Here is a 27,036-nt window from a genome sequence, read left to right as displayed (position 1 = left end):
GGGGTGCGGGCTGTTCTCGATAGCAGCAGCTCCCTCCTCCGCCGGTGGCGAGCTCGCGTCTGTCGAGTCACCGCCGCTCAAGGACGTCGACAGCGGCGGTCCCGAGGTCACACCACGACCTTCCTTCTGGTCGCTGATGAAGACGGTGTGGCTCAAGCTTGCTCTCAATCCCAACTCATACGCGAGCATCGTCGGCATCACCTGGGCCTTCATCGCAAGCAGGTACAGCACCGCAAACAACGCTGCACGACGACACAGCTTCAAACACTTTGCTTGCATCTGATGGATCACTGACTCAGGTGGCATTTCGAGATGCCAAGCATCATGGAGGGTTCAATTCTGATCATGTCCAAGGCAGGGACTGGAATGGCCATGTTCAGCATGGGTAAACACATCAAACTCACCACTAAATCCTAACCATTATGGTGGATCAATCCGATGAACCCATCGCCATTGTTTTGCAGGGCTGTTCATGGCTCTGCAAGAGAAGGTACTCGCCTGTGGACCGAGCCTGACCGCATTTGGGATGGTCTTGAAGTTTATCGCAGGCCCGGCAGCCACGGCCATCGGAGCCATCGCCGTCGGACTTCGTGGGGACGTCCTGCATCTGGCAATCATACAGGTAATCTAACTGTTCTGCCATTGTTTCGGTTGCATGCAATCTGAAGCAGAAGATGATCATAGTTTACATTCTGATAGACTCAATGATCATTACTTCGAACAGCTCCACCAAAGTATATCTTTGATGTAATTTACACAAGACAGACAGATTACATGCACAACTATTTTATTTCTTGGAGATGGGAGAGAAAGCTTTGCATCCATACGAACACATCAAGACCATAAATAACCACAGCATGTGTAGAGCAAGAAATTGACCTTAAGACCTCCTATAAGGAAGAAAGTGTACGACATCTTCATCATTCCTAGATCAGAATTGGGAGGGCTTTATTCTCTACAAAGAAAATAACTCTGCATGTTGAGTCGATTAATTCTGCTGGTGCTGAACATTTCGCAGGCTGCACTGCCTCAGTCCATCACCTCTTTCATCTTCGCAAGAGAATACGGATTGCATGCTGATGTGCTAAGCACTGCGTAAGTTGATACATATCAAGATTGCATACACAGATTACACACAATATATTATGTTCTTCGGTTGTTTTAGCCATCTCTCCTGATTAGTTTATAATCATTCTCTTCCTTTCAGGGTAATTTTTGGGATGCTGGTTTCTTTGCCTGTGCTTGTGGCATACTATGTGGTTCTGGGTTTCATGAGCTAACCCCAAACTCTTAACCCTTGTTCTGTTTTTGCTCTCCTGGAAAATTCTTCTTTCCTCCTGAATGTGTGTTTCTCTGCAATCCCTGTGTTGGTGAATTCTATGATGAGTCAAGGCTGAATATAATTCTGCAACAAGCTTGGTTTTCTTGTATTTGTGATCATTTAGAAACATGATGCAGAAGATGAGGAGAAGAGAAAAAGGAAAATGTATGTTATAAAGACAGACCAATTTTGTGGTTTTTTATTTTCCCAATTGCACCTATGGGTTTGTGGAATGTGCATCTGATGCTCACAAGATTACAAGGATGATGGCATGATATGTACTCCAATCCACAAGTAAATAAATGATGAACAAAATCAAGCATATGAATCCTTTACATACAAGTTATAGGTAAGCTTTCTTCCTGCAGATGCCAAATAGGTCATAACAAAACCTAGACTCATGGAAACATTTGATGAAAGAGTCACATGTCATAAAGACTTTGGTGAATTCCTCAAGGTGTTCCCAGAATATTATTGCCTTCTCCAAATCTTAACCATGGTAAGTGAATTCACACCATGACAGATTTAGTACAAATTTACTGAAAAATAGAGGCATGAAATTAGTAATGTAAAAGTATAACCCTACTGGTTATATCAATCATCTCACACGAAGGTTTCCTGCTATCAGAAAGTTCAACAGGAGTGGCTTTGGAAAACATCATCTTCCCAGGAGAGAAAACTTTGAAGCATAAAAGACTGGTGGTTTTGGGAATTGTTCAAGAATACTGCATTGATCTCAAGACAGGAGAAGTACCCTCAGTACATTAAAGTGATGAGGCAGCTCAGACTGACTATAAAATAGAAATTACAGGCCAGTCATGTTAAATGAAAGAATAAAAAACATACATCTATAATCTATTATCATTGACAAAGAATTGAAAACATTATTAGAGGATTGAGCTATACATTTGTTGCTATGACTCTGAAACAGAGGGCAGCTTTACTTGAGACATTTTTTTATCGTGATTGATTTCGTCATGGCAGCTGATGACAACTCTCCATGTGTCGAGCTTGACAGTGAACTGTATAGTGTGGTTAACTAATTTGTACTTAAATTGTTTGAGTTAGCTTATGTTGCAAGTTTAGTGCTATTGTCCAGGGTTTGTCTTAGGTTCAGGGTATGGATCGGACCAGCAATTATCTTCTGATACAGCCTTCTGCCATCTTTTCCTGAAGATCTCTGATTCAACATAAGATCGCTGCCTCACCTGCAAAATAGCTCGATCGAATCAAATTAGGATAAAGAAAGCAGAAAAGAAAGATGGGCCTTATTTGTCCAAGACGGTAGTAATAGAATATCAAATAGTAGTAGGTGCTTGAATATATCATCAAAAAGGTGACCAGAAGCAATATGGCGAATGCAATTACTTACCGCATATCTGTTGTTGGCAGCAGGTCTTTCAGAAGATACCTGTCAAGTACAAATCTATGAGTCAGAAGGGTCAAAATAACTATAATTTGGAAAAGGCATGAGAACCTGACCAGTTCTCCGTAATGAAGACTTAGACATGAAACAAAGTATAATACTTGGTCATTGCATCTTCGAGATTAAAAAAAGAAAAACTGAAGAGCCGAATAGTTCACGAGGCATTTGGAACAATTTCCAGGTGTATGGTAAAATAACATGTGCAACCACACAGATCATGCCAGATTATATATCTGCTCCAGATATATGTGCTTGTTGAAAAATTTAAAAATCCTTAACTCAAGATCGCAAGCAATTTACATTTTAGTTCATCATCCTTGACATGAATTCAGAACACACACGACCAAGGAATGTTGAGCAGACATGGAGGAGAGAGAGTAGCTGAGAGATTTGGTTTGTAAATCCTACATCAACCAACTACAACTGCTCTAATCTAATGGGACTTAATGGAAAAAAGGAAATAAAAGCAAGGAAACATGATGGTCATATGTCTATCTATATATGTCAAGTGTTGTGGTGCATAGACTAGCATATACCATTTAAAGAATAGTAAAGAGAGAAAAATAACACAAAACATAGAGATTTCATCATTTGCGCCACAAGCCTATATCCAAATTGAAGGCAGGATAGTTTTCACTATAAAAAAGTAGTAGGGAACATGGGGAATGGGGATGGCTTAAGCATAATAATATAATAAAATAGAATTCAAGTCTTCGTGTTAAAATAAAAGGAAATTTGTCATGTTGGTCTCTTCAAAATCAAGAACTTACCGTCTTATCGTCAAACCAACCAAGTGTAGGCAATCCCTTATGAACTATGTATTCACTGTCCACCACTCCAACATTTTTGCTCCGATCACCCTATCAAGATTTTTCTTAGATGTCTTATTGACAAGAAATATTTGAAAACACTGTTCCTGTATATGGGAATTTTACCTGAGCACAGTAACCAAGTTTCATATCAAGACCCCATGCATGAATCAAGTCACTCTACAAAGAAACATGACAAAGAAAAGGATTATTTATTATATTTCAGTATGAAGACAAAATATATCATGAAACATAGTCAAAGAGTTGTGTCTTGCATTGTTTATACAAATATATTCCAGAGTCACATTAGATCTCATTATATGGCAATGATATGAGAACCAAATAGTTGTTTCCGAAAACAAAATTTTGACAAAACTCTGCATAAACAATATAGCAAAAAAATTTTATATATGCCTCTAAAGTCAATGACTTCCATATTTATCCCACAAAATTAAATTAAGCATATGCATCTGCACAAACATAAAACCTCGTAAATATGTTTTGATAGTTAATCTCCATCAGTTGACTGTCATTTGGCTGTTAATTGAAACTCTAGTTGATGTTGATACCCTTAGAACATACTTTTCTATGAGAATTTCATGTTGGTAAGAATTTTTAAGATATTCCATATGTTTATACATTTTCGAAATCAAATTACTTGTAGCTGCAATTAGTAGTGGCTTACATAATACATTGAGCTTTTGGACTGAGGAGCACGTATGGAATATCTCAATACGTAAGGAACTTAAGATAGAATTTGTAAGAGGAATTACACTATTTTTAAACTTCACAAGGATAGGTATGTAGAAACCCCAAAGAACATAATAGTAGAATTAGAGAGATGCATGCAAAACATAATTCACATAAAGAACTAAAGCATTTTAACAGACTTGAATCATATGCCATGCACAACGCCAGGCAGCTCTTGAGAAGACGGGGGCCATCAGTTCTACCCACCTGCAGTAAGTAAATCTGTCAGCAGTGAAGGAAAGCACTATTTATTGAACTGTCAGAGAAAGAATTTTATTTTGTGAAGTTCTCCTAGAAATAGCTGCTTCAGCTTCTTCTCCCAGTCCAGCATCACAATTAAATTTCAGTTTTTTAGATTACAAAATACAAAGTCAGAGAAAGATGAAATTCACATCTTCAACTATAATCCAAGAATGGGGTCAACACATTGGAGTTTGGTTTAGTTGTCACACAAATTTACATGATCATATACAAGTAATAACCTATGTTGAATATGTTCTGCGTGTCCACTTATGAGTTTGGTAGTCACGAACAGATTAAATTATGTAAAATGTCAACAGAAGCAATATTGATTATGCAAACCGTGTAACTATACATACATATCCCCTGCAACCTCTTTGTCTATCATGTGCAATGAAATTAGCAAATATCCAAAAAGGTCCACTCAAAGTTTTATGTTTTACTTATCAGGATAAGATCAAGACAAAATGACCATTCCCTGTACGATTATGAAGGTCACAGACCATAAATTTAAAATAGTTATCATATTTAACCCAAACTAACTTCACTAAAGGATGAAGGATAGTCTTTGTTTCAATAGAAAAATTAAAAGTATATCAATATGACTGATTAGATATCCAAATTCAACAAATACGCATTCAGGAAAAAGGAAGCTCACCCAGTGCACGGAGGAGCACTACTGTTCTGGTAACATTTGCTGCCACCATTGAACTTGTACATCCTTCTGTTTTTCAAACAAATTATTCTCATGATTGCCAATGCTATGAGAAGTAGACATCACATACCAGAAGTATGGAATAGATTCCACTTGCAACAAAATAAATAGCATAGTATTGATCAGTTCTACTGGGGACACAACAGCACCTGTGTACATCTCCTTTCCTTGAACGAACAGTAATCTGATGGTGAATCCTAGATTTCGCTGGCTCAAGTGCAGGCTGTGATATCTCCAAGCCTTCCCTTTCAACAATTGTTAAGTATCTGCAGGAGTTAAACGACAGCCAAGTACAACTACTGAACAAATTAATCCAAGCCATACAACATGGACTTAAGCTATTCATAAAGTTTCAAAGTCCATTACAAATGCTCAAGTCAAGAAGCTTCAAGAACTCAAGTCAATGACAAGAAGCTCCAGTTAACCAGTACTATATGACAATTCAATGTAAATTTCTCAGTTCTCTAAAATCACATCTGTCGTTTAAACTAGGAATAAAGTTTCAACCATTAAGATCCTGATACAATTCTAGTTTTCATATCCTGAACAAAGAAATGGTGAAGAACAAACACTGACTTTTCAGGATGAAAATTTTCCACTTCAAGATCCTCATCCCATAGGAAGACATACTTGTATGGTGCAACTATGTCTGGATGTAAAAAGCGTTTAGCAAACCACCTGCAAAACATATTATTGTTTTTCCAATGAGCTACACACCTCAAGTGTATAATTTCAGCTATATTTTGGGAACAATAAATTACCATTTTGTTTGATTGATTGCAGAAATATGTAAAGCACTGCCACTCCATTGTAAGTCTTTCCATTCATCAACAACACCATCGTAGTGAAAAAGAATTATAGTGAAGTCACTGGAAGCAAACTAGAATACAGATAAAGAATTTGGCTAAAACTATAACCATTTAAATAATTTGAACAAGAAAAAGATTCATGAGACAGTGATTTATTTTACCTTGATTATGATTTGATTTACAATTTCCTTTTGTTTAATTCCAACTGGCATCGCCAATAAGCTCTTTTGCAAAATGTTATTTTCCTGTTCCCAAAATTTGCAAGAATAGACGTCATCACAGTAAACTTCAACATAAATGTGATATACAATTTATTCAAAATAGAGATCATATCTTCTTCGACAGAATCACAGTTAACTACAAGTCTCATAGAACAGATACTTTTTGCTGCAGTCCAGATTTCTGCAATTGCACAACACAATGGCCTACCCAAAATTCAAAGATGATGGCTGATAGATACAGACAATATATTGATCCCAAAAATTGCACATTATCATCCTAGTGTTTGTGCAACATGAATTGTGCTCCATTATGGCGGAATGGTGTCTTAGAACTCCTTTTGTCAGGTATTGAACTTGTGCTAGTTAGCACAGACCCGTTACAAATAATGCCAGCATATACAGATCCTGTCAGAACATTACCAGGATCCACCATTTGGAAAAACTAATCCCTGGTTAATACCTTGAACGATCTTACACTCAACAGCTAGGTAACAAGATGATAAAACTATGAGATAAATATGTAGTACACCTTTCCATTTGGAGGACCCCATAGAGGCACCATTTCCATGTCTGATGTCTGGCAAACAATTCCTTTTGGCAATGGTTCACTTCCCGAAGATATGCATGTACGCTGAAAATCATTAACACTGAAATCATAAGAACATAAAGTAAAATATTTATTTATACAAGGGTATAAATGACAAAGAAAGTATGATTTTTCATGTGAAACATGCTCAACAGATTCAAAGCCAGCACCGTAGCTAATAACCTTGCATGAGTTGAACCCGGTGGTCCCCAAATTGGTGTCATGAGACCATGAATCAGCTTGACGGGCCTGCAAGTTTGATAGGCCAATCTCTGATGTGCCTCGAGTTATCCCTACAAAGTCAGTTGATGCCCCAGTCGACACTTTCTGCAATAAGGAAAAAAACATTATGTCCATAAAATTACAATATTACAATTTACAAAGGCAAGTAGTTAGTGAATAACTTGGTATTAATGACTAAGAATATGCTTCTCCCATAACATAACATAAAAAATAAATTTAATAAAAGCATAGAAGTCTTATATGATTGCTACACAGAAGACCATGATGTTGCTATATCCACAGCCTTTAAAGGCAGAGGAGCACACCAAAATATTATTGTCTGATTTAAATACTAAAGTTATAAGGAGAAGTTCATGGTCATTAATAAACAAAATTATATATCAGAAGTCTTTCAGTATGAAAAAAAGAAATAGTCAGCTAAATTTAAGACTATAAATCACTGGATGTTAAAATATAAGAAAAAACAAAAACAAAGTTGGAAAACGTATCATACCTCCTCATAATCAAATACAACAAAGGAGGTCCCAAGGATGAACACAAAACATAGGAAAGCAGCTGCATGGGAGATGCTACAAAAGCATAATCTCCGACTTGAGGGATCGGTTACAAGAGGACCCTGCAGGAAGTTTTTGAAAAGGTAAAGGAAGAAATTAATTTACATAGTTCTCTTTACACACAAAAAGGAAAGCGATAAAAATAACATCATGAAAAAATCGAACCAAATCGCACACGTAAAAGGGAAAAAAATAAAGAAAATAAACATGAGGCATTCCTCAATCAAGTCATCAATATAGTCTTATGTCTCAAGAATTGAACAGACCAAATATGTGCTTTGACAGATTTGATAGTTCACTTCCTCACATACTTCTTTACGATACATGTCGCAAAATTATCCATAAAAGCCACTGTCAACGCAAAATATGATCCAAGTGTTTAAAACACATAGGCAAAATCGTTCATCTACGAAATCCAAATGACAATTTCATGCACGAGAGTTAGAGCTACTGGGATTTTCTTCTTTTTTCTTTTTTTTTTGAGAAGAAATGATTCGTTTATAACAACGGAAATCCCATAAAAAAGAATGTGAAAAAACATTACCCCAAAAATTCCGAATGAGGCAATAAAATCAATTTACAAATGTTAACAACAGAAAATAAAATAAAATCTAAACAGAAATTCTTCTAAAAAGATGCAATTTTTAATAAATAGAATAACAAATATCTAAGAGATGAAATCAAGCAGCTCCAATAAAAGGCAAGACAAGCAAGTTGGATGACTTCATCAGACACAAAACTCCAACAAAGTCTGCAACAAAACAGATACCACTCCGGAAAAGAAACCCACAAACCCACCATAAAGAAATGATCTTTGGATCAAAACCACAAATTTGAAAATCATAAGAAGCTGTCGCGAAGAGACGAGAGATGAGAGAGTTCCTCACCATAAGGAAGAGGAAGCAACCATGAAACCAGAAGGAAGAGGGGACCTCCCCGCAAAGGAGGTTTGGGTATATCAGAAGGTCTCAACCGCTCGCACGGAGAAGAGAACCAAGCCGATGTAGGACTCCCAAAACAATTCGAGTCTTCTCGAAGGATGCCGCTTCCCGATAAGAACAGTGAGATGGGGCTGGTGGAGGTTACTTTAGGGGTCGGTTTTCTTCTCTCTGTAGGAAGAAAGCTGCGATGGATTGTTGCCTACGAGTCAAGGGCGGAGAAGTGGCGGAGGAGGAGGAGTGAGGCGCTTTCTGGTCTCGGTCGCGTCCATTCCGTGAAGTGGAGAGACAGGAATACAGAAGGCATACTCGATCTCGACGCACCCGCACGGTTCCCTCCGCTTTAATTTGAGAAAAAGCGCGAACCGCGATGCAGCACTCAAGTGGGACCCATCCGGTACGTTGGCATATTTGGTGAAATGCGTAAGTATCTGGAGAGAGCCAGAAACGCAATGAATGATTCAGTGTCAAAGAAAAGGACAGAAAACACCTTCGTTGGGAATCAGACATCAGCCTGACACCTGGGTGGCCCACGTGGCTTTCCATAGGAGAAAGGGGAAAGGATGTTGCGTGTCTGAGCTGGGACAGGTGAGCGCCGCCAACTCTCATTAACTTCGTGCGTCCCGGTGGGCCACGTCCGGTTGTGCGCGTGGAGTAAGGAGAAGTATATGCTTTCCACCATTTATACACTTATGTAATATATATAGATATAGTATATATATATATTAAATAGATAAATATGAAGAGTCAGGTTGTTTGGCCGCCCACTCGAACGTCGCCATCATCCCATCTCAACTTTCCATTCATTGCACAACTCCCTAAAATTCCAAGTAGAATCTCACATTTTCTTTTTTTATTTTCATTACATATTATATATATATATATATATATATATATATATATAAAAACTTGAACCTGACATTTATGGGAATAATGTACTAATCATGGAATAATATGCCAACTCCCAGTCTCACCGACAAATCTCATAAAAATTTTATCGTCTAGCACAGTGAATCATTTTGATTATGAAAAATAATGGAGTTAATCTATTCTGGTCACAGTTAGAGGAGCGATTAACATCTTATTTATAATCAATAGATTTAGTAATTATCATATCAAGTAATAATATTCTAATCAATCATTCTCTAATCAATAGATTATATATATATATATATATATATATATATATATATATATATATATATATTAATTTTTTAATGAATATAACGTTGGCGATCTATTAGAAATACTATAAGTTGGTAATAAACCCTACTCCTAATAAAACTTGTCTACCTCATCATTAAATATTTATTAGAGATCAAACATAAACTTATGAAGCCTTGAAATGTCCAAGTAATGTTGAGCTATGTTAGGGTAGATTCTCGATATGTCTTTCGGTGACTATGCAAATAGAGCAAAATTCTCCAAAAAAATAATTGATAAGCTACACCCGACTCTTCTAGGGAAGGGTCATCCCGACCATGATAATTTGGTTGAGTGGAGCTTTGTCTTGACTTTATCTACTTGATATATAAGGTAGATTTGACCAAGTCTTATGAGTTTATGGGTGGTACCTTGGGTTAGGTTTTCTTTAGTATGGATACTATCATTAAGTAGTAGTAGCACGACTCTCTTAGATTATTTTTTAGTTTTTCAATCTCAGTCCTCATTAGAAACTTTATCGTCATGTAATAAGTCAATACTACTGCCCTCAATCTATTCAGTGTGGGTCAACCTATAATCGTATTATACATCGAGGGTATATTCACTCTCATGAACTTAATCAATATTGTTTTGGAACATAACTCATATCAAGAAAGTGATATATAGACTCACAATCTTGAGAGACAAGATGGAGTCATCGGTGAACCCTATTAACAAAAAAGTCATTGTAGTAAGATCGTTAGCTGATTGTCTAAATTTACGAAAAACATCAAAGTAGAGGATAATAACTAACCTATTTATGTCGATAATGACTCTCTTCTTTTGGGCATTGATCATGCTCACAAAGACCACTAAGACATCATTATGATTCGATCAAAGTACTCTACCTCTTCCTCTTTAAAGATTATTTTTGAGTCACCCTTCATCCTCGTATACTTTTTTAGTAATAGCTTGGGCATAAGCTTTATAGGCCAAGGAGGTGTCTCTCTAAGGTGGATCTACCAATAATGGTATCAATGTATCTCTCTATTGGCTTCTAAGGGTGTGGTAAGGGTTCTCGTTACTTTCCAATTAACCACTTAAGATGTCTCTAACATATAAGCACTTCGATTTACTCTTTCAAGTTGCGACATTCTTCAGTGTCGTAGCTATAATCTTGATGAAACTGATAGTATTTGAACTTATCTTTTTTTGTCACGGGTCTTCATTGGTTGAGAGATTCATAAGAGTCATTTCTATTTTATTTGGAGGAAGACTTCAATTTTAGTCATATTTAAAGTAGTCAACTCGGGTAAGGTAGCTCAGGTCGTTTATTTCTCTTTCATCAAAGTGATTTTAGGGTCAGAGCTGATCATGACCCGTCTTGCTTTGAGCATCTACCATGTCTAAGATCTCATTTGCACACTGATTGACAAAGTCCATGAGCGTTTCTTTCTCCACCTGCCTAAGTTCGAGGAGTGTTATTACTGAAGGCTGAGAGCATATGTTATCAAAAAAGGGAAGTATAAACTCTCTCCCCAACTAAGGAAAATAGTAAATGGAAAGCGACTTCAAACGAGTGTACTCTTCTTGTGCTAGCCTCTTAACATGGCCCGGAAGCTGTGACACATTAGAATATCCGAGATGTCATATAATAATATATAGGTGTGGAAAGCTAAAATATGCTAGATTAGATTGGCATTATCATTAAACACCTTCGAGATAAAAGCTCATTGAAATTGATTCCTCTTTGATTTTTGGTTGAACAGTGATTAACCCAAGGTAGGGTCAACCAATGCTTCCCCTCTTGACTGCCAGAGCTATTATTGCATCTCTTCCAAATGTCAATCCATTTATTATAGTGGGATTCACAAGAAGTCCTCGGTCAAGTTCATTGATTTGGCTTCGGATTTAAGAAAGGTAGATTAAGGCTAATGCGGTATGTTGAATTCCACGATCATGGACTGAAGTGTCTCCTTGACCAATGGTTTGAGAGGCCTCGCACACTCCTTAGATGTTGGCATTGTGCTTAATCAAGAAACCTAGTGGCGATGGAGCCATGGACCGTAGGTGAGCTAGTGACACTATTTATTAAGCCAATTAGGGAAAAAGTGAAGCAATGACTTGTCTCATATATGTTAGCATATGTACTCAATGAGTGAGGTTTAAAAACACTTCAATGAGAATAAATAGGTGGCTCGAGGCCGTCCCTAGGGATGAGAGATTTGGGTTGTTGAATAGGTACTAATATCTCATTATTATTTGTTCTGAGATAGATGCACCAATATGCAAAAATAGTGGCTACTATCCCCTATGTGAAAGTACTATATTAGTTTATGGTAAAAACTCTTTGCTCGGGCATTTATTAAGAGAATTGATGGGTGAGCATTTCATTGACATTGAGTCCTCTTTCTAGTGTCAAAAATATTATAGAAAGATGTTATTGATATCTTGACCAACTCGATGCGATTTAAACTCATGTGCACACAAGGTTGTTCAAGGTGCTGCTAAAGTGAAAACGTCAAAATCCTAAAGTGCCACTAGCATGAATATTGAGATCGAGAGAGGTTTTCTAAGCCGATCTCTCTAATGCCCAAGTTAGTAATTCGAGAAAGATAAAGTATGAGTATGAGAAGTGAAAAATGATATCTCTGTGCTAAAAATAAACTTTTATATCTGATTATAAAGAGAAAATAAATATTCTAGAAAGAGACAACACTTAATTACCTTTAATAATCTTCACTTGACATTTTTCTCTATGCGAGCAATAAATATTTTTTTTAAACAGAGACCATATATTTGATCAACATTATTCTCTGTATCAACTTATATACCCAAAATAGTCCCAAAGGTTTTAATAAACTTTTTTTTAGGTCTTCTTGCAAAAATAATCAGTATGATCTTATCACATTTAATCATGAAATTTATAGGTCTTCTTCCAACGTATCAATGACCTGCACACCCTTTCTCATGGTGTTGCTTCAATTAAAAGAAAACAAAAACCTCCACCCTACGCGCATAGGATAACAAAAATGGAGGAGGCTCAAGGAGGGGTACAGTGAGTACATTTAGACTTGAGTTTGGTACTGGTGTGATGCCTCGGCTGGAGTCCTGATTGAAGAAGAGGAGCTGTGGACCCACCTTATTTTGACCTGTGCGTGTGGCCCACAAAATATTGTCCCACTCATTTATAGCCCACAGGATAGTGGTTCTTTGGTGCCTTGGGAGAGAGAGAGAGAGAGAGAGAGAGAGAGAGAGAGAGAGAGAGGAGATTAAAAGGGACATCCAATGTGGTTTAGAATTGTTCGTTGACTTATGAAAATAGTTATTTTTAGTCCTTTCTCATTAGAGTATGTGTAATTAGATCTTAATGTCACATTTATATGATTTAAACTTAGGCTTCGTTCTTTATGATGCGTTCCTCATGCATCATAGCATCTCAAGCCTTTCTGAAACTGAAGCTTCAAGAAGCAACCACACTTTGTTGAACTTTGAGCCCAGCACTTCTGAGATCTGAAGACATTACTCATCAGGGAGGGTCAACATGTTGATGGTTGACCCAGTGTGATGACAGATCTCTTTGTGGATGAAAATATTAGTCAACCATAAACATCACATCCAAATGGCAACTTGTTTCAGAGTTGCCTACCAAGGTGGTAAAAGTCCACCTCCAATGTTTAGGAGATGCAGTGGCCACAGAAGGGTGCAATTGGCTCAACAAGTTCACAGTTCTTTTTCTTGTAGAATGACCTCCATGGATGTCATCCTTGGAAACATACACATTAAATAAGGAGCAGCGGGAGATTTTTGACCCCTGTTGTAGATTCAGAGAACATAAGTAAGTTGGGAGGTGGAAAAATCTAGAAATATGATGTGTTACATAATGGAGAATATATATAATTTTGGAAAAAAAAAAGGAGAAAAATATGATGGAGGAAAAATTAATTCCTTTTTGCACTCATTTGTAGATTATTTATTTATAACTTGAATAATTATCTAACATATATTATTCTGGACTATATTCTTAATACTATGATTAAAAAGATGTATCGAGAGATCCAAATTGATTAGTATATTATTACGTAAATGGCATGTCTTATATTCGAATCTACATATCAACATTATGTATATAATATAATATATTTTTTAATTTTTAAAAAATATTATAATCAGAGAATATCTATCGAAAAAGTGAGATAATAATAACCATGATGATGTCATTAATCTCCTAGGCTTTTCACCAGCTAAAAATCCAGTTATTGCCCATTGCATGATGCACATCACATTTATTGATTGCATGACACCCACAGAGCTGGTGTTTGATGGCCAATGGTATACATTTAGAGGTCCATGTTTGAATGCTTAACACTGCATGATGAAGAGGAATTAGCTTCCACTTGAAGATAGTAATATATGTGGAGGGGTTGGAGTCAAGTATTGATGATGATAGGGTATCAATGATATAGCAGGTTGCTTCTAGAGACCAAAAGTTTGTGGGGCCAGGAAAGATACTCTTGACCTGTTTTTCACAAGATATGTATGATACTTGGTAGCACTTTGTAAATAAATAAATAAATAAATTTATTTATTTATTTATATCTACATGAAATTGGATGAGAGTATCTATTTTAATCTATTTTTATTTATTAAAAATATTTATAAGTAAAATTAAATTTTATATAAAATATAAATATATTATAACATCTCGATTAATTTTACTAAATAAAATTAAGATTGACTTATAACTATCTGATGAGTATTATTGATATATTAGTTAGTCTATTTAATTTGGATCATGACATAATGATCAAATTTGCTTGATGCTTTTGTACATTTAAACAAATTTCTAAATTAATATTTCTCTTCTATAGTTGAGAATATAAATATTTTCTTGATGCTTTTGTACTATCTCCTTTATGAGAAGATACCCTTTTCTTCTTTTTTTTTCCCATTGTATCCTTTGGTGTCCAATTTGCTTGTGGGTGCCTACTATCATCTTATCTATACTTTTCTTTCTCATTTGATTGGAGGATACCTTGTGAACATCACTAGAAGAATTGCACCACACTTCACATACTTTTGCAATATGGCACCTTTTGTACAAAAAAGCATCAGTGGCTTTGTCACATGCTACATTTCTTTTGGAAGTGTCATAGGGTGGACACTTTTACTTGTATTAAGTTTGGCATTTTCCTGAAGGATGAGCAGTGGTGGAATTCCTGGGATGCTTGATGAGGGTTGATGCTCTTGAGATTAACTTTTAGAGGCTTGATCATTTTGAGACAAGAATTATCTACCTAACAAAGCATTTGTCATAATACAAAGCATGATGCAATGAAGAGAACTCGAGACACATGTAGGACAAAGTCATCTCTATTCATTATATATATTGTTTTTGTCTTCTTGCTTGATGGATAGTTCAAAAGTTAATTCTCCATCGATGAGAATGAAAAGTGACACCTTGAACTGATCCTTAATATACTTTATGTAAATGACATGAGAAGATGTTGTCTAATTTTTTTTTCTTCTCCAATGTTAATAGATGAGGGATATTTATGCTCATTATACCTTATAATTATGACTTACAAAAAAGACATTTATGCATCTTTGTTACATGGCTCCTACTCGGATGAACATTATCTAGAAAGTCATCTTCATATCAAGCTTACATGTGTTACGGAGAGTGGAAATGTATACTAAGTCAAAGGAATTGTTGGTAATCAAATCGATGGTGGATATAGTTCTCAATTTTCGGGATCGAATTGGCCAAAAAATAATTATTATCCATCATTGTAGTGTTAATTGTAGATGAACAAGTGTGTTCAGTGGAAACATGTAACTTGTAGGATTAACAAAGGTGAACTACAAGAGTAGGAGCTATTTTCATCGACGAATTATAATACCTCAATTAATCTCATAAATTAACGGGGTGTTACATGAATCGTCAATACTTTTGTGATCATGTATTAGGCAAAGTATAGTGGGCTTCAAGAACGAGAAACTTGATAGCCCAAGTTGTTAGCGTGTCATATCAACATAAGCACATTTCAAGAGCCCCATTTGATGGATGAATTTTTTTGGAGGTCAATATTCCCATTCATGTTTCCAAAGAAACAATTTTGTGATGGGTTAAAAGCCAATGATTTTTTTAATATTAAAAGTAAAATAAAAAGTATTATATTTATTTTTTCTTTACGAAAGTAGAAACTATATTATTTCAAAAAGAGAGCCGTCATTTAATTTATATTTTCTCCACAATCTATTTATCATAAGTCTATCTCTCCATGAGAGTTAGAGGGTAATTTCAAACCAAATATATTTAATATCATATGCAATTCTTTTAATCTTTCATGCTCTATTTTATCATGTCATAATTGTCTAGATGAAAATGATTAATTAAGTTTATTTTCCAACACATTTGTTGAAGTCTCACTGGATTCACTCCCTTCCCCCTCATCTATTCAATGCAGAAGTTTCATGCAAATAATATCTTATATTCCACTTGTAATGCCTATTAATCAGCTTAAAACATCATTCATAATAAGCACACAAACCCTCTTTTCCTGTAACCAAATACAAAGCATATTACAAACTTTGCTACTTGAAGCTATCTTAATGAGGAAGGATATCAACAGCCATCAAAACCATCAATATCATGACCCTATTCCTAAGCCCTTTTCTCTTTCGGTATATCCTGGTCTGCCGAGCAAGCTATGGCTTCAGTGGATAGGGAGTCATGATGCTAAGGTCAGCTTCGGAGCCTGTACTCGTATGCTTAAACTTGTCCTGGATACACTATGCCTTGCTGCATCCTTCTTACATGATATCCATTTGGCGTACGTTGTCATCGGCATAATCTACATATACTTCCGCATGTTCATTATTGTCCTAACGTATCGCTAAAGTATACATAAACATTTACTTCACTCTCTCTCTCTCTTTCTCTCTATGTTGCCTTGTGGATGTCTTTAATGTGTGTAAGGATCAGGAGATGATAAGGTAGCAGGAGTCAGTGGTCACGGCATGTTTAAGTTCACGAGGCCATGCAAGTAGGTCTCGCCCCACCTATGGAGTTGGGCATGGGACGTCCATGCTTCGTAGCCTCTGCTGCAGCTTCCTTCCTCTTATTTTATGTGCTGCAAGCCTATCAACTGCCGTTGGTTTCAGCACGAGAGAGGGGACAGATCCAGGGAGAAAGCCTGAATGCAGATCGATATCATTCATTGCATGATTGCCTCTGTCTGTCCTGAATTCAATAGTCTGCAGCAGGTATCAACACTGCCAAGCCATTTTACGTCCTTCCCTGCTCAAATCCTACAATATCGACCGAATGACAAAAGAGGATAGAAAAATGCAGATGCAAATAATATAAAAGGAAAAGTAAAACATAAAGATAAAGACTTGATCTCGATTTTAGGATTTATAAGATATTGTCTAGACAAACATCTGTGCTATAGCTTTCTTTAGGATGACACAAGTTTCGTGTTCATATATATGCATGCGTATAGTATCCGTAGTTCCTTTCTAATGGAAGGGCAAAAGTTGATCGATTTGGTTCTCTCTCATTATGTATTCTATTCTGATTCGACGCAAGCATGAAATACTTTTATTCTTCTTCTCACTTATACATAATATATGCATTTTCGATCATTGTATTCTTTTGTAGTTTTCTCTTATCTCTTTCAGTTTTAGTGGTGGGATAAGAACATCGTTTAGCTTGTTGTTGACATCAACCTCCTGTCCTTTTCTGCTTCTCTTCTTTCCCGAGGAAGAAGCTCAGCTGACTTCCACTACTGCAATCATATGTTGCAACATTGGATAATGAATACAATATTCTCATAGGGAGCAGCATCAACAAGTTGTAGGTGAGCCAAAGGTACTCTCGATCATGATTCGGAGTCCATTTAGTCAACCATGTGACGGTACATGAACGATAACACAACAAAAAGATGAGAGAACACAACATAAAATATGATCAAATTGCAAATGTAGCAGTTCTACGAACATCACAACACTTATTGCTTTCATGTGTGTCTTCTAGATTGATGTACGCATTACATCTTAGCCACCAAAATCTCGCATGCAATTATGCATTGTACTTTGTTATAAATCACTTCCATGTATTGAAGCTTAGTGCACCGGGTGGTGGGCGCCCTGCTCATCGAAGCCAAACTCTAATACAGGAGGAGGAGGAGGAGCTCCCATGGCGGAGGAGGAGGAGGACGGCGAAGAGGCGTGGGACCACTCCGCACCCGCGACCGGGTTCCCGTCGACCACTGCCCCGACGTGAACCACGTGTGACTGAGGGCTGGCCTGCAGCTCTTGCACCTGCCGCTTGAGGAACTTGACGTACCGGATGGCCTCGTCGAGCATGGAGGCGGTGTCCATCTTGGTGCCCCCCGGGACGAGCCGCTGCAGGACGCGGATGCGCTCGCTGATGCGCTCCCGCCGGAGGCGCGCGGCCACGCTCTGCGGGTCGTCGCTGATCCGGACGTTGCGGCGTCTGGGCTTCTTGATCGTCGAGGGGTCGATGTCCACCGGCTGCATGGCGGCGATCCTGTACATCATCTCCTTCACGGCGCCCAAAGCTTCCTCCTCATCTGCTTCATGGTCCCCTTCCATCCCTCTTCTGGGGAAGCTCGGGGGGTGGATGTGGGCGTGGAATGGCAATTCCAAGGGGATGTAATTAGAAAGGAACTGGCTCCCCATGCTCATCTCCGGATCCCAAGGCCGACTGGTGTTTCTGCTGATGCTATCCATAAAGAAAAGCTATGAGAGGAGGAGAAAATATAGGGAGGTAGAGGAGGCTTTTGTTGATCCAAGAAGAACAGTAACGAAGAAGAGTGTATGTAACCTAATATTGGCTGTGATAGGGGAAGAGAGGCTTTATTACACGACGACTTTGGTAGAGCTTGTGACATAGGATGTGGGACACGTTCTATTTATCTGTTTGCTGAATCGAGTATGGTGAGGGCAATAGAATAATGGGGTGTAGAGAAAGACAAGGAAGACACCAAATTATCGAGGCTACAGCTGTGCTCCTCGTGAAGGATTCCAGGCTTTTTAGACATCCTTCTCTCTCTCTCTCTCTCTCTCTCTCTCTCTCTCTCTCTCTCTCTCTCTCTCTCTCTCAAACATACATTCTTCTTTGCATGAATGACGAATACATGCAATCATTCAATTTCAAAGTATCTTTGTAATTGACCAAGTGTTCATGAAGGAAACGTTATGCCTTTTGCATTCTTTCTCTGAAGCGAAGATTACATTTTATGGCTAATTTATTGATTTATATCACATCAAAATTTCGCTTAACTAAAGGGAGAAAAAACTCAAAGCCAACAAAAATTCTCTGATATTAATAAATAAATAATATATAAGAATATCGATGTAAGATATAATATGATTCGATAAGTTTAACAAAAAAATAATTTTATATATAAAAAAATAATATAAAAATTATTTTTCGTTGAGTTACTTTAGACTCGAGCTTGAAAGTTATCATACCTTCTCACAAGTGTTTCTTCTATGTCTTTCTCTCTCATCACGATCGTAAGATTTAGGATATATTTATATAAATAAATTTTAATTCTCTAAATATTCTTTCGACTTCGATTTCTAATCTAAGTTATAATCTATCAATAAATTAACATGTAAATTAAGACTCTTCCAAATAATTTAAATATAAAGTACTTATCAACCTTAACACCAATCATCTAATCTTATCATAACCAATAGAGCAACTTTAAAACTCATACATTCAAAGAGAAAAAGAAAATGTTGACTTGGGAGTTCCAAACAATTGTTTGTGATCAATTGCAGTGACAACCAATGATGCCTTGGGCCATAAACCAGTATTGTAAGATAGCTGGAACCCAGGAAACTGTTGCTAATACTTGTGCATCACATGCCAATTTGACATGATGGATTCTGCCTACTGAGCCCTTTCAGAGATAAGGGGGAAACATACATCAAGCAATAATTGCTTGGGGTAAAAAGGATAATTATTTTTCAAAGAGAAAGTTGGTGGGATCTTATATGTAAAAGTTCAAACAATCTCTGTAGCTTCACAATGTTTCCAAGTAACAAAAATGTTTTCTCTTTGGAAAAATCTTGAAACATCTCATTCATTACAAGCATACATACTTGTTTATTTTCACAAGATGTCAATGAAGAAAAAGGTTTCCATCAATGAAGAAAGAAGTATAGAGTCAATTGAAGGAAGTTATTAAGAAGAGAAGTCATCATGTGATCTCAAATGGCATTGCAGCCAGAGTAACATTAGCAATAGTATATTTAAGTGCATTTTTCCTTGGCAAGAAAAGCTATTTGATTACAGATTCAGTAAAAGAATTCTGATCTAAGAGTTAATGTGAACAACAAACTCTTCTATACCCAACATGATTGAGACTGACAATGTAACATATGTTCTTTTGCTTGCAAGCTCATCCATCTATGGAACTTGTTGACCTTATCATGCTAACTTGAAACATCACTAATAAGCTTCTGAAGTAAATATCTAAATTCCATGAGCAGCCGACTGTATCAGATCATGAACAACATTATGAGATTAAAGATAGAGACTCAAGATGTTAAAATAGTGGTCCATGAGAGGAAGAACTAATGACTAGACAGAATATGTGACATCATTTGCATCACCAGATATCATTGTAGAAGCTTCACTCTCAGAAGTTAGAAATATATTTCAATATCTTCTTAGTGACAATAGATAGAGAGACAGAGAGGAGATAATGGATTACGAGGCATTCACTATGAAGAACAAAGGGAAGATAAGACCATATCCCAAGGACGGAGCTTGGAGGTCTAGGGATGGTCCATAGTCTATGAAGAGAGATGGACATTCCACTAGGGTAATCACCAACAAAGCATTCAACTGATCTAAAGCAAAGTTGCAGTGGAATTCATCCCCACAGTTCTTTCTCTCTCCCTCCTTCCTTATCCATCCATCTAACATTTGACGTTGTATATAGGTTACTACTCTCTTAGACACAGATCGCCGAGTCTATAACGTACATGCAGTAGGGTTGTGGTAGTGGTCAGCATCAAATAGCACACTTTATAGAGGGACAGAATCAAACGGAAGCGAGAAACATGTTGATGAAAAGAGCTGCTCGAAGAGTTCCACTTTATCATAGCTTTTCCTCGTCAAGGAAAGATGCAAGTACCAAGATGGACTGCACAATATTTCACTGCATCCATTCCTCAGCACAGGAGAGGCAAAGAGATGCGCCAAAGCAGCTCACTGACAGTGAGTGATATGGGAGGAGGGACGGAGCACCGAGGAAATGCATATAGCTTCCAACTTGCCACATTGAAAATTAAGAGAAAGGTCAGTGTGCCCAACTCTAATTTCTTGAGTTTGTGCATCACCAATGCAAGAAAGAAAACGAACTCATGCAAAGTTCATGCCTTTCGTAACACTCTTTCCGAATCTATTACTTTCAAACAGTAGAGTTACATAGATAATTACTACAGGCAAGTCTCGTGTATGCTATCTTATCCTCGTCATACTGCAAACAGTAGAGTTGTTGTCTTTCGCCAGTGTAGTGAACAAAGACAAAGCAACATTTTTAACACGTGCAGGGCACGATATACTATCTTTATGTACGTATGTGTGTGTGTATATATATATATATACAATATACGTGTGGGTTGACCGCATCGCGAAAGCTCATCTGTTGGCACTTATGTCTGTCATTAATGTAAACCGCGCACGCAATCAATGGCAAACATTGCACTTATGTTTTTGTCCACACATGAGTGACACGTGGCGCTTGAGCAAAGGGGGACCCCCCGATAATAATTTTAAATAGTATTAATGAAAAGAAATAGAAAACGTGGGGCCCATTAATTGGGCAACTTCTCCGCCAATCGACAAACAGGTAGAACAACGTGTTTATTTTTTTTTCCCCCCTGGCATTTGATATTTCACTTATATCATGTAAAACTTCGGTAACGTACTTCGTGTATATGTTTGACATCGGAAGGTAGATTTACATCAAAATGTCATTAATAGAACATGAATTAAATATTACAACTCGTAAGCAAACGTGTAAGCAGAAATCCTTTTCGTCTATGTTTAATCTAATTATACCGAGAAAACACGTGGATGGTCGAAGTTACGAGCTAGCGTTGGACGAATTCGCCTCGCCCCAGTGCAGCAGCATCCTCTCCCAGGAGCAGAACCTTTCATGGCAGATGTGGAGTCTTGGATCGGAGATGTTCCGCCGCCAGTGTCCGTCAGGGAAGTTGGCCTTCGCCGCCTGCCTCCGGTTGTACTCCAGGAAAGCCTTCGTCTTGGTCTGCAGCAGGCAAAACCTCTGAAGGTTCTCCGACAGTGCGTCGTGAACCTTCCACCACGTCGCATGCGCCGCGTCGCTCGCGAACCCCCAGAACATCTGCAGGTCCCAGTTGCAGTCGTAGTCCCGGTAGCACAGCCATGGCTTCAGCCCCAGGTAGTGCACCACGTAGAGCACCGGCGGGTCGGCGCCGTACAGGCTGTCCTTCCTCGCCTTCCTCTTCGCCGTGTCGCCCGCCCAGAAGTGCTTCAGGAAGTTGGTGTGCTTGGGTGTGCGGTGCCACCAGGTGAAGATCTCGTTCAGGTACCCCTGGTCGCCGCCGTTGTACGACGTGATCTCGTCGATGTGTTCCATCAGCAGCTGGAACGTGCAGTTGGAGGGCTCGATCACCATTACGCCCGAGTTGAAGAGGGTCGCGTTGTTCCCGATCGCGCTTATCTCCGGCATCGCGAAGAGGAAGTCGATGTTCCTGAGGACGAGCAGGTCGGCGTCGATGAAGATGATCTTGTCGTAGTCGGTGAGCTGCCAGAGGCGGAACTTGCTGTAGTTCCACTCGTTATAGGCGTCGCGCTTCGCCTTGGGGTTGCGAATCCTTTGGATCGTTCTCACCTTCCACCCTGCATCCTCGAGGCCGCTCCGCTCACGTTCGCTTATCGTTCCGTCGACCAGGATGATGAGATCCCTCACAGATCCTGCCAAACGAATGCTTTTGGCCGCTGCAATCGCGCCGCAGACGTACTGCTCTGCTGAGTGCAGGATCGTAGCGTACGCTTCTCGTCGCCCGACCTCCGTGTACATCCGAACTGTGCACATGAACAGCTTGTGAATCTTTGGGAGTTCAGTGACGGTAGGAATTTCATCAAACAGCTGACCTTGTGCTTCGAACGGGATGGCGAGCTCGCATGACCCGATCGGAAGGCGAAGCTTCTCCTGCAGCGCTGCGGTCTCGGGCTTGTACAGCCAAAGATTTCCTTGGTGCCTGGCGAGATCTCTGCAACCGAAGAGGTTCGGAACAGGGAGGCAATCGGTCACCAGTAGCACATGAACCTGCGACCGCCCTGCAGAAGCAGATGCCGCAAGCTTGGCTGCTGCGAGCTGCAGATGCAGCCTCGCGACATCCCTCGTCCAGCTCCCCGACCGGTCGCAGGGCAGCTTGGCGGCGATGAGATCGTATCTCGATCCCTTCTTGTCTTGGGGCTGAGGAAGATATGGACAACTAGGCACATCGTACTCTTCTTCCTCGTCGATCCACTCGGGATACAGAACCTTCCAGGTGATGCTTGGGTCGGCACAGTCGAGATGCACAGAAGAGACCTCTGCATGCGGAAGTGTTCGCCGCCAGAACTCGACCTCGGAGGAGTTAAAGTTCAGCAAGCCAATTCTGAGATCTCCTTCTTTCGCCTTCACATCTTCAAGAACACTCGACATCAGGCCCCATTCGACATCCAACTGCGAAATGTATCGAGGATCCGAGAGCGTCGTCTGCCACATCCGTGCAACATCTGCAAGCCGAGTCCTGCAATGCAGCAACTAAATATTTCGGGTCTTCCTCGACTAAAGCAGCGAACCATGCCCCAAGAAATCTGTACCTGGAACCTGGGCGAAGCTGCTGCTCCTTGGACATAATTGGCGAGAAAGCAAGCGTTAGAATCGTGCAACATGTAACGATGATCAACGCGAGTTTCAAAGACTCGAACTTGCAGTTTGAGCTCCTCTCAGAAAACAGGATCTTGCACTTGTCTACTCTGAAAACTTTCTGAGATTTTCTTTTGCCTGTGTCATCACTGAACCATATGTCGAATACCAGATTAGCTGAAGAGATTTGAAGGCACAGAAGACGATGATTGTTCGTAATGTAATTGCCAAAACAGCCATGTAAGAAGCAGAATGAAACGATCTTCCAGATCGGGCGACATACTACAGGAATCAGAAACTTACCAAGCATAATTCAGGAGACAACAAAGCATGGTCCTTTAAGGTGAGGTCGTCTCTTATTTATTCTCACTTATCTAGTGGCTGACTGATTGGTTGTGAAGATGAACATGGAGAAGAAGTAAATGCTGGAAGAATAGCTGATTCTATTAATGATGTCAAAGCTCTCAAGATAAACACATTATGCTGGACCAACTCTTACTCAAGAGCTGGTCTTTCTGGAGGGCTGTAACTATTTTCCGACACCGACGACCCATAAGAAATCCTATGTTAAATCAGTATCGGACCGAAGAAGGTCGATTAACAAGAAGGAATTCAAATTTCGGCAACAATTTTTATCAAAGGAAATCAGCAAGGATGTCTCAGATCTAAAAGGGCAGAAGAAGTAACGAAACAGAGGATTACCAGGTGATGCCAACACTTCTTTTGCTTGCATCAGACATGAGCAGAGGCAAGGTTTCAATCCTGCTTCTCGAGGAGTTTGGATATCCTCAGTGATCACAGTGCTTCCCTAGGCAATTTAGGTGCCGTGTTCGTGCTGGTACCGACATTTCTGCGTCTCCAACTACAATTTCTTGGCTAGTCGTTGAGCATCATTATCGAGACCAAGCATGCAGAATGGAGGACTTCAACAATAATTGCCTACAGACTAGTTTTTAAGCGACGCTCCCCGTAAGAGACTGCAGACTGTAAGGATGCTACAGTCTTCGTAGAATGTAAAATAGCTAGCCGACCAGGATGAACAAGAAGCTTGGTGGAATGATGGAGACGGAGAAAAGGAGAGCCTTTTCCGGCAACAGAAAAGACAGAAAAGGTTGTCTTCTTGCATCAGATTCCACTACCTCCTGAATCGGTGTCTTGATGCCAGTAGCACAGCAAAAACATGCCTATAAGATTGTTCCGAGTCCCCAAGAAATCTAGAGTAATTTATCATCCAAAGGGAAGTAAGTAATTAAAGTTCTTCAGAAGGATTCATCTCTCAAAAAAGTTCATTTTTTTATGGAGAGAAAAAGGCCCCGAAGTACTCTTTCAGGACCAGTTGCTTTTGTTCCATTCACCTTTTCCCCCCCTTTTCTTCGCTCATCTCTTTTAGCTCTACGGAGACGTGGGCGATTTCCGGCTTCTTAATCTCTGCTAATTTGAGGACCATGTTGAACTTTGACACAATCACAGCTCTGAGACAGAGAGCTCGAAGAATTGAATGGTACAGAGAAGAAGGAAGAAGAATGGAGCAGAAATAATAGGAAGATCAAGGAACCAAACTTGACACGGAAACGAAATGTTACGAGCTGAAATCGAGGGAGTTCACAGAAGAGTAGAACTTACTCCATTGCAGACGACCGGTGCCGAGCTTCGGCGGAACCAGGAGATGCAACGACGAGCCCTTTCATGACCATCGACTCGCACTACGGGAAGGCTTCATCTGGCATTTATCAGGCAGCATAAGAACCGATCTCACGTCAGTGGGTAGACAAACCATGGATAGCAAGCATCAAAGACAAGAAAGAACCACGAGTAGTACGTCGGACATGGATTCCAATAGCTAGAACGTGGAACAGCGTGGAAAGCACATCTCGGCCTGCAAACAGTTGCAGCAAGGCACGTCGAACTTGATTCTTCTCAGACGCTCATGTCACAGAAGAACCGGTCCAACAATTCCATCAAATCCAGAGTAGCCAACGACAACAAACCAAGAACCAAGAAACCGAAGAAAAGAGGAGAACTCTTCTCCACCCGAGTCGGTAGGAAGAGGAGGAGAAGCCGAGTGGCAGAATTGAGTGAGCATGGCCACTGCTGGAATCTGGTGCCCTTTTTATGGCTGTCCTATTACCGCACTTGGTTCTGACAGGTAAATCTTTCAGGACGCTGGTTCCTAAGAAAGCCGGGGAATGTTTCACCTTCTACAGGAATTCGGAGGCTGGCTGGCTGGCTTCATATGGAAGGAGGACAGCAAGGGAAACCAAATCACTTGTGGTATTCACCATTCAGCTCCATTTTTAACCCTGGAATCTGATTGTGCTGGTAAAATGTTCTTTTCAGCTGCCTTCTTCTCACTCTACTGATCAGATACCTACAAATATGTGAAACAACTATATTTTTACATACAGCAACAATCTCATTCTATTTACAATCAAGAAGAACAGTCAGAGAATTTACTTGGATTTTCATGTGCTACTGAGCTTAATTACAAACAAATGTATCTTCATAATTAAAAGAAATGCTACATTTACTATGCCAGTAGAGTGTCTCTAATATCAGAATTCATTAGATTTGATCAAAATCCTCATCAGATTGTGTGAGGTGTGCTGAAGAATGGAATCTTCCCTTTTTCTGGATAACAGGAAATGTTCAGGTTCATGTTTCTGCTTTGAGCAAAAACAGAATCTTGAGGTGGATGTTGTGCTCCATATTGAATGGAATTTTTGGACTGAGAGGAGAGAATGAGTGTGCTACATTGGATTGAACTAGAATTTGGTAGTCCATCACTGGATGACTGGTTGTCAAGCTACATTTGGTTGGATGGCGCTTTCGAGTTGCAGCAAGCAGGGGGAAGAGATAACAATATGGACATGGGCTGTGTATGCTCATGGAAAAGATGACATAACTGCAGGTCTCACTCTCACGGGAGTGCAAGAGTCCATCAAAGAAACTCACATGCCACATTCTTTAATGCAACAAGGTAAATTTTCTTAGATCTGTTCTATCTGGTCTTACTTTTCAGCTTAAGCTGTCAGATACACACACTGATTGACAACAGGGGCTGTTCAGTATCATGTAGATCACAAAACTGTGCCAAAAAGATCCATTAAATTCAGAAAAAAAAAAGGTTTCTCTATCTTCACAACAAAAAAGCAATTTTTTTTCATTAAATTTCGTAAGGTTAGGAATTAAAAGAGGAAGACATCTGACAAGACAAAACAAGAATCTTTTCTCACACTCTTCAAAAAGCAGCAGAGAACACATGGTGTGCCAGAATACAGCTGAAAAGATAAACTAGTAAGACCATTTCCTTGGTGTAAAAGGTCCCTTCA

General features: G+C 39.1%; 4 protein-coding genes across 6 annotated transcripts in view; 1 reads left to right on the top strand and 3 right to left on the bottom strand.

Moving 5' to 3' along the window:
- Nucleotides 1–1,523, top strand: part of LOC135626673 (auxin efflux carrier component 5-like) — a 2,125-nt gene extending 602 nt beyond the window's left edge. Inside the window, exons 1-5 of the mRNA XM_065132165.1 lie at nt 1–222; nt 300–385; nt 465–622; nt 1,019–1,095; nt 1,208–1,523. The exon at nt 1–222 is cut by the window's left edge and continues 602 nt beyond it. Coding sequence (XP_064988237.1) covers nt 1–222; nt 300–385; nt 465–622; nt 1,019–1,095; nt 1,208–1,280 — 616 coding nt within the window. The 3' untranslated portion in view covers nt 1,281–1,523. The remainder of the gene's footprint in view (nt 223–299; nt 386–464; nt 623–1,018; nt 1,096–1,207) is intronic.
- Nucleotides 1,524–2,085: 562 nt separating this feature from the next.
- On the bottom strand, nt 2,086–8,861 carry LOC135626674 (uncharacterized). Of its 2 annotated transcripts, none has more exons than XM_065132167.1 (14): nt 8,562–8,861; nt 7,614–7,736; nt 7,061–7,204; nt 6,821–6,938; nt 6,232–6,315; nt 6,023–6,141; nt 5,838–5,939; nt 5,411–5,527; nt 5,205–5,270; nt 4,447–4,513; nt 3,683–3,736; nt 3,518–3,607; nt 2,694–2,732; nt 2,086–2,529 (listed from the first exon to the last, which is right to left on the bottom strand). In XM_065132167.1, exons 3-14 carry the CDS (start codon nt 7,099–7,101, stop codon nt 2,410–2,412), a joined length of 1,017 nt encoding a protein of 338 aa, XP_064988239.1. In that variant the 5' UTR covers nt 7,102–7,204; nt 7,614–7,736; nt 8,562–8,861; the 3' UTR covers nt 2,086–2,409. The 2 variants fall into 2 exon arrangements, with proteins under 2 accessions (XP_064988239.1, XP_064988238.1); XM_065132166.1 differs by having other exon boundaries at nt 6,821–6,922; nt 8,562–8,858.
- Nucleotides 8,862–17,574: 8,713 nt separating this feature from the next.
- On the bottom strand, nt 17,575–18,613 carry LOC135627081 (transcription factor IND-like). Its single transcript, XM_065133041.1, has one exon. It carries the CDS (start codon nt 18,513–18,515, stop codon nt 17,886–17,888), a length of 630 nt encoding a protein of 209 aa, XP_064989113.1. The 5' UTR covers nt 18,516–18,613; the 3' UTR covers nt 17,575–17,885.
- A 3,100-nt stretch (nt 18,614–21,713) lies between these two features.
- On the bottom strand, nt 21,714–26,018 carry LOC135626671 (putative UDP-glucuronate:xylan alpha-glucuronosyltransferase 3). Of its 2 annotated transcripts, XM_065132162.1 has the most exons (5): nt 25,527–26,018; nt 25,331–25,427; nt 23,662–23,856; nt 22,945–23,588; nt 21,714–22,875 (listed from the first exon to the last, which is right to left on the bottom strand). In XM_065132162.1, exons 2-5 carry the CDS (start codon nt 25,399–25,401, stop codon nt 21,893–21,895), a joined length of 1,893 nt encoding a protein of 630 aa, XP_064988234.1. In that variant the 5' UTR covers nt 25,402–25,427; nt 25,527–26,018; the 3' UTR covers nt 21,714–21,892. The 2 variants fall into 2 exon arrangements, with proteins under 2 accessions (XP_064988234.1, XP_064988235.1); XM_065132163.1 differs by lacking the exons at nt 25,331–25,427; nt 25,527–26,018 and adding an exon at nt 24,410–25,174.
- Between the last annotated feature and the right edge of the window lie 1,018 nt (nt 26,019–27,036).

Source organism: Musa acuminata, chromosome BXJ2-11 (genome assembly GCF_036884655.1).
Source record: "Musa acuminata AAA Group cultivar baxijiao chromosome BXJ2-11, Cavendish_Baxijiao_AAA, whole genome shotgun sequence".
NCBI classification, from domain to species: Eukaryota; Viridiplantae; Streptophyta; class Magnoliopsida; order Zingiberales; family Musaceae; genus Musa; species Musa acuminata.
This window is presented reverse-complemented; position numbering and strand designations above follow the sequence as displayed.

Bases quoted from the DNA above. Each gene is read 5' to 3' on its own strand.
- LOC135627081 (XM_065133041.1), bottom strand. From the start codon at position 18,515: ATGGATAGCATCAGCAGAAACACCAGTCGGCCTTGGGATCCGGAGATG.
- LOC135626674 (XM_065132166.1), bottom strand. The intron at 6,923-7,060 runs GTTATTAGCTAC...AATGATTTTCAG, and splicing joins CCGGGTTCAACTCATGCAAG to CGTACATGCATATCTTCGGG. The intron at 2,733-3,517 runs GTAAGTTCTTGA...TGTACTTGACAG, and splicing joins GTTGGTTTGACGATAAGACG to GTATCTTCTGAAAGACCTGC.
- LOC135626671 (XM_065132162.1), bottom strand. From the start codon at position 25,401: ATGGTCATGAAAGGGCTCGTCGTTGCATCTCCTGGTTCCGCCGAAGCT. The intron at 23,857-25,330 runs GTAAGTTCTACT...CATATGGTTCAG, and splicing joins CACCGGTCGTCTGCAATGGA to TGATGACACAGGCAAAAGAA. The intron at 22,876-22,944 runs GTCAGCTGTTTG...TCATGTGCACAG, and splicing joins CATCCCGTTCGAAGCACAAG to TTCGGATGTACACGGAGGTC.